Source organism: Doryrhamphus excisus, linkage group LG1 (genome assembly GCF_037039965.1).
Source record: "Doryrhamphus excisus strain RoL-2023G ecotype Guam linkage group LG1, RoL_Dexc_Guam_v1.1, whole genome shotgun sequence".
Taxonomy (NCBI): Eukaryota; Metazoa; Chordata; class Actinopteri; order Syngnathiformes; family Syngnathidae; genus Doryrhamphus; species Doryrhamphus excisus.
This window is the reverse complement of record NC_136357.1, coordinates 19,282,364-19,289,833: the sequence shown is the minus strand read 5'-3', so window position 1 is coordinate 19,289,833 and position 7,470 is coordinate 19,282,364. Positions and strand designations below refer to the sequence as shown.

General features: G+C 40.7%; 1 protein-coding gene across 2 annotated transcripts in view; it reads right to left on the bottom strand.

Moving 5' to 3' along the window:
• Positions 1–1,250: 1,250 nt before the first annotated feature.
• The window catches only part of LOC131130761 (A disintegrin and metalloproteinase with thrombospondin motifs 20), a 115,868-nt gene continuing 109,648 nt past the window's right edge, over positions 1,251–7,470 (bottom strand). For both annotated transcript variants that reach the window (XM_058074673.2, XM_058074674.2), the window contains exons 37-39: positions 5,936–6,027; positions 5,737–5,841; positions 1,251–1,484 (exon numbers count right to left, since the gene is read on the bottom strand). In XM_058074673.2, coding sequence (XP_057930656.2) covers positions 1,395–1,484; positions 5,737–5,841; positions 5,936–6,027 — 287 coding nt within the window. In that variant the 3' untranslated portion in view covers positions 1,251–1,394. The remainder of the gene's footprint in view (positions 1,485–5,736; positions 5,842–5,935; positions 6,028–7,470) is intronic.

Here is a 7,470-nt window from a genome sequence, read left to right as displayed (position 1 = left end):
ACATGACATGACAACAGGACAACACTGCAGGTCACAATGCCCGCCTGGCAAAGGACTTCTTCCACAGGAATATGTTCGCCTTATCCAAATCCAATTGAGAACATTTGGGGATGGATGGCAGTATAAAAATGGACATCAACTGTGGATACCCTCCATGAAGCCATCTTCAACTTTCCCACTAGCCTCCACTGGCATCAAGCATGCCCTAACCCATTTTTGAAGTCATTAAAGGGGACTGTAAAGAACCTCCTGAAGGTCCAACAGTACGTCTTAACATTATGATCAGGAGTGTATTTCATCATTTCTGACATTGTGTACCGTAAATGTGCCAATTTACACCTCTATTCAATAAACCGCCAGGCCACAGCATCAGGAGGTTACCTGATATACACAAGATGGCAGTAGTGGCATTTGAAGAATCCAGCAGCTGTATGTTGCCCCGCGTCCACTTTAAAATATTACTAGTCCGATATTGGTGTGAAAGTAATGCATGTTACACTTGCCATACTGTTGTTTCCAGTCAACTCTTACACCTTGGGGATGGGGCCGAGCGTGTATCAACCAGGAAGTTAAGACTTCTGAAACAGCTACCTTTGCTGATATTCTTTTGGTTCTGTTGCTGCTGTGTTGGAGTAGTATACTTGATCATGACCGTGTGGTCAAAAAGAGCAGTCTTGTTTTCACTTTTGTCATGCACTCCAAATCATTAAGTTATGTATAATGAGTTCGCATTTTGGACATGGCATACTCACAATTATTGTCTACTTCCAGTTGCTAAATAAATATTATCATTAGCGCATTTAGAGTATTTCTGTGATGTTGAGTTGGATGTCAGGTACACTGGCTGCTGCTAAAATAATTTTGATCACTACTCTTTGTAGTCACATTAGAGAAATTGATCCCAAATGTTCCAGACATTTATATCAGAAGCAAAGCAAGTCTACGCTAAGATAAGCTGAGACATGGTAAGACAAGCTAAACTATACCAACCTAAGCTAAGCTAAAATGTTAACAGAGAGCAGCTAAGGTGGGCTAAGCTAGATGAGGCTATGCTGCTGGCCCTCATTGCATTTTCTTATTTCAGGCATAAAGAAACACAACAAACAAGCATTAAAAAATGTTGAGTTATTCCTTGAAGACAATACACACTGTGCTGTGTATTTATGTAATAAAAATGATAACTCCCATGTTTTTGGTTGCATTCCTCGTCCTTTTTAGGTGTCCCTTTGTCTTCTTTGATCATCACTCATCTCGCAAACATTGCTCCTTCCACTAAAGTTTGAATAAGGCAGCTTGGAGAAGCACCACGTTTTGTTTTAAGGAGGTCATGTGATGAGGTCCAACTAACCAGTATGGCTGCTTGCTTGTTTTCTGGTCAGCTGTCTTCAGGATGCTCAGTCGACTTCAAGGAGCAGGCCATTGTGCACCTGAGGAATGCACTTCCCGCAGAAACCTCCACAACGCCCGTAGAGTCTTTTACCATCCTACAGACGACAGGAACAAAGTCAGAGCGGGGTGAATGTCAGCTGCCAATTAAGAATATGACAACTGACACAAAGATGCCACAGTTCCATATTGCTCAGTTGCAGAAAGTACCGCACGGCTGCCTGCTGCCGCTACACTAAGGGTGTGGAAAATAAACAATATTAATATTATATATATATATATATATATACGTATCATATAAAATAGATTCGCCTGTGCACGATGCGAGTGCATCAGCTCGTTCACTGTGTATGGCTGTAATTGACGGGTCAAATCTTTATTCATCTTGATGCATTTGTGGGTATCTGTAAAATCAAATGCAAGCGCCGTTTTATTAATGTTCAACTTCACCCCATATGCTGTTCCCCAGGTGCAATGAATGCACCATCATTCTTCCACGTTCTGAATTGAATACGGACGGAAGCTGTGAGGCACATACAACTACTAGTCTAGTAAAACAGCAAGAACGTTCGCACGCAAGCAGCAGCGAGGAAGTTTCTATATTTAACCCCCCCGCAATGTTTAAATGGTATGTTTGGAAACACTACGGATTTGCAAAGAAGGCTGGAAAGCTCGACAAAACGTCCGTCATTAGCAAAGAATGCCGCGTTAAGAAGCCGTACAACGACAGCACGACAAACATGCAGACCCCCTTAAAAAGGGGACACCACAACACGGACAAGTCTACCGCTGCCTCCCCGTCTAGTTCCCCATCAGACACCAACAAAAACCAAGCAAATCAGGTCAGAACAAGTGGATCTTCCACTGATATCAAAATTGTCCAGGAGCTATTTGTCCGTCCCTGCAACAAGTGCCCCCCCCCCATCCCTGAACAAGTGTTCAGCACAGCAGGTGACATTAGAACAGCAGAGCAGTTGGCTTCTTCCTGAATTTGGAAACAATTTTAAAAGGGTAGAAGTTGTTTTCCACTTTCTTCTCCCCACGACTGTATTAGCCTAGCTGCTGGTGCATTCATATTAGCAGTATGTTTGAAAGACAGGACTATAAACAAACATTGATTGCACTGTTGAAAGTGTCACTTAACTTTGTTGTTGCTGCACTGTATTTTTTACAGCAGTAATTATTGTTAATTGTTTTACTCCACCACTGAACCACTGCTATTGTAATTACATGAAGATGTGAAAGTGGGAGGAAAGTTGTTGCTGTTTTAAGATGGCAAAAAGAATGATGAAGTGGTGCATAGTAAAAAAGACAAACAGAACTTTAGTTGAATTTATTGCCAAGTGCCTAAAAGGAATAAAGCCAAATTCTTTTTGTAGACCATACTGAATTCCATTTTTTCCCTTTACTTATTTGCATCATATGAATTGCATCATATCGCAAGAAATTGCACCATATCGGATCGCATTGATTTGAACTAAATGATTATCGCATCATATCACATCGTGAAGAGGGTGAATCGTATCGCATCGTATCGCCATAAAATGCCATGTATCGTTAAAGTATGGTGTCGCTCAGCAGTGCATCGAGATGTGTATCGAATCGTCCTCAGTGCCGAGATTCACAGCCCTAGTCTAAACACAATGACCACAAAGCAGCACATTTTTGGAGCTTAACCGTGTTCTGGGTCGCAGGAAGGGATGCCCAGAGTCCCAAAAGACCGTTATGGTGAGGGGGGACAGCGGGAATGGGGAAAAAAACGCAGAAGTGTGGGAGAATGCGCTGCAGAAAATAAACGTATAATTTTGTAGAAAGCAGCAGTGTTGAATATCCTCCTATAGATGATTATGATGTTTGCATGAGAGACAACAAAGATTATGACAAATGAATCAGGCATTTTGATGAGCTTGTTGGGTATCATTGAGACAGGGATCTGACCATTTCTGAGCCTGGTGACGACATCAAGCAAATTAGATGAATGAATTTACTCCCACCACAAACTTAGAGACATACTGGTGATTTTTCTCATTTAAAGTATGCAATTATCTACAAACATGTAACATGTAGGTTAATAATGAAAAGCTTATTCAAAGCTAATCATAACCCCATCTGTTTCACATGTACCGCAGTACATTTATTCACTTGCTGTATTTCATTTTTTTTTTCATATATGAAGTGATAAAGTAATGCAACAATGTGGTAATGTAGTTTTTCCACAATCATAGTAATAATAATCATATGTAATAGTATAATAAATACATACACCACAATAATCTTCTTGTATTTTACAAACATCAACTGTTTGTATTGTTTCTTGAAGTCGCTCATCTAGGTGTATTGTTTGAGTTCTTTATGCAATCCCTTCCATAGTTTGATTCTACAAACTATCCATAATTTTAACCACTCTTGTAGATAGGTATTTTAAGTTTAGTTTTTTCAAGTTTAGACAGTGCTAATTACAACATAATAAAAGTTATGAATGAAAATGAAATAAAAAATATAGTCTCCATAATAAAAAACATTTTAACTGGTTTGAAATTGATTAATTATATTAATATAATATTAATATAATATATATTAATATATTAATATAATTTAATAATATCATAATATAAAATGCATTACAACATAATAAAATGTATGAGTACAAACTGTATAATGACATTTTAAAAATCCAACAATGACATGTACAGTGAAGAAAATAAGTATTTGAACACCCTGCTATTTTGCTATTTCTCCCACTTAGAAATCATGGAGGGGTCTGAAATTTTCATCGTAGGTGCATGTCCACTGTGAGAGAGATAAACTAAAAAGAAAAATCCAGAAATCACAATGCATGATTTTTTAACAATTTATTTGTGTGATACAGCTGCAAATAAGTATTTGAACACCTGAGAAAATGAATGTTAATATTTGGTACAGTAGCCTTTGTTTGCTATTACAGAGGTCAAACGTTTCCTGTAGTTTTTCACCAGGTTTGCACACACTGCAGGAGGGATCTTGGCCCACTCCTCCACACAGATCTTCTCTAGATCAGTCAGGTTTCTGGGCTGTCGCTGAGAAACACGGAGTTTGAGCTCCCTCCAAAGATTTTCGATTGGGTTCAGGTCTGGAGACTGGCTGGGCCATGCTAGAACCTTGATATGCTTCTTACGGAGCCACTCCTTGGTTTTCCTGGCTGTGTGCTTCGGGTCGTTGTCGTGTTGGAAGACCCAGCCACGACCCATCTTCAATGCTCTGACAGAGGGAAGGAGGTTGTTCCCCAAAATCTCACAATACACGGCCCCAGTCATCCTCTCTTTAATGCAGTGCACTCGTCCTGTCCCATGTGCAGAAAAACACCCCCAAAGCATGATGCTACCACCCCCATGCTTCACAGTAGGGATGGTGTTCTTCGGATTGTACTCTTCATTCTTCTTCCTCCAAACACGCTTATTGGAATTATGACCAAAAAGTTCTATTTTGGTCTCATCTGACCATAAAACTTTCTCCCATGACTCCTCTGTATCATCCAAATGGTCATATGCAAACTTAAGACGGGCCTTGACATGTGCTGGTTTAAGCAGGGGAACCTTTCGTGCCATGCATGATTTCACATCATGACGTCTTAGTGTATTACCTACAGTAACCTTGGAAACGGTGGTCCCAGCTCTTTTCAGGTCATTGACCAAGTCCTGTCGTGTAGTTCTGGGCTGATTCCTCACCTTTCTTAGAATCATTGAGACCCCACGAGGTGATATCTTGCATGGGGCTCCACTCCGATTGAGATTGACCGTCATGTTTAGCTTCTTCCATTTTCTAATGATAGCTCCAACAGTGGACCTTTTTTCACCAAGCTGCTTGGTAATTGCTCCGTAGCCCTTTCCAGCCTTGTGGAGGTGTACAATTTTGTCTCTGGTGTCTTTGGACAGCTCTTTGGTCTTCGCCATGTTACAAGTTAAAGTCTTACTGATTGTATGGGGTGGACAGGTGTCTTTATGCAGCTAACGACCTCAAACAGGTGCATCTGATTCAGGATGATACATGGAGTGCAGGTGGACTTCTAATGGGCAGACTAACAGGTCTTTCAGGGTCAGAATTCTAGATGATACACAGGTGTTCAAATACTTATTTGCAGCTGTATCACACAAATAAATTGTTAAAAAATCATGCATTGTGATTTCTGGATTTTTCTTTTTAGTTTATCTCTCTCACAGTGGACATGCACCTACGATGAAAATTTCAGACCCCTCCATGATTTCTAAGTGGGAGAAATAGCAAAATAGCAGGGTGTTCAAATACTTATTTTCTTCACTGTATATATTTTTTTACCGATTTGAAATTTCCAAAGCATGAGTGACACTTTCTTACCTCCGACCTGTGCACCTTGACTGAGACATAGTTGCCCTGAGATGTCCATTTGGTGGCCTCGGCCACTCTGAGGCCGGTGCCGATCAGATTGATGCTGAACTGGCCCTAAGAGCATCACAAAAGTTGGTCGTTGGTTGACGACATGACAGGAAGGACACTCATTGCAGCATACTATCTGTGAAGTGAGAGCTTTACCAACCTGCGGACACTTGGCAGCGCTGTAACAGTCTCCCGCTGTGGCGAAGGGCACAGGCCGACCGACAGGCGTGTGGGAAAAGCGGAGGTCGGTGACTGTTAAATCAAGCCAAACATTTGATAATCAGTTTGCAGCATTCAAAGGGTCTGATTGAAGAAAAAAAGACAAATGGAGAATGTTAGGTGCTCTTTAAAGGTGTCACTTTAAAGGAAAAGTGTTTTTGGAATATTGCCTTCATTTACAATCTACATGTGATACTTCAACTTGTCTTTTTTTAACTTTGTTTTTTTAATTGTTTCTTTTTTTTAGCAGGAATACAAACAAACAAAACAAAAGAGGCACTAGTTTTTAAAAAGAATAAAAAAAATGCCACATTTATCCATGTTGTGGTTTTATGAGTCCTTTCCTTGAGTTCCATCGGTGAACAGTGTCCATTTTGCCCATTTTTCTCGACATATGTCCTCTTCTGTTTTAAATCTGTATGTCAGTAGTTCCATATTATATATTGTGTCCATAATACCGAACCAGTCGTCCATGCTGCGGTCTTGGATTGAGCCACTTTCTAGTAATAATCTTGCTACATGCCACCAGCATGATCTTCCCTTAACACAGATTCTCCCTATAAATGGCCCAGGTACAGTACCATACACAGAAAAGTCCCATTCACCATAATTTTACTTAGTCTCCCAAAGACGAGTGACTTTCAGACAAGAACTGGCGCCAACATGGCTGTACAACTGCATTAGATGGAACCACGGCTCTACTGTAAATTGGGTCAAACCTGTGGCCCTCCATCCAGCTATCTGCAGTGACGCTTTGCACTTCCCTTCAACCAGCGGCCCATTCCCAACTTTAGTACTTGGATACAAGTTGCAAAAAAGCAGCCTTGCCCCACCGGGCAAGGCTGTGAAGGCCTGTGAAGTACTATGCTGTCAGTTAGGCTATCGTTTTATTCACATTGGTGGTTTTTGATTGTGTTTTTGCCTTTAATTGCCTCATTTAATCCACATATAAGGACCTGAAATAAAAAGACCAAATCTCACTATGGAATGTATTTTCTTGCTCTGGGTCAGGGGTCGGCAACCTGCGGCTCTAAAGCTGCATACAGCTTTTCAGCCTCCTTGTTGTGGCTTCCTTAGCAATGCTTGAATATTTTTTTAAGACCAGAGTGGGGAAAATGCATCAAGTCATGAGTAATGAGATTTCCCACAGCTATTTGACATTTCTAAAAAAATAAGACATCAATCAAACTTTGGGTCATTGTCTTGTTGGAAGGCGTACCTTCAGCCCAGTCTGATGTCCTGAGCACTCTGGGAAATATTTTGTTCCAGGATATATCTTGCCACCACCATGCTTCACTATCGGGGTTGTGGGCAAGTAGTGCCTGGTTTTCTCCACACATTCTGCTTAGAATTAAGGCCAAAAATTTAGATCTTGGTCTCATCAGACCAGAGAATCTTGTTTCTCATAGTCCGGGAGTTCTTCTTGTACCACCTGAAGACTCAGTTCCTGCTGTTATCGATCTGAGTTTCACTAAG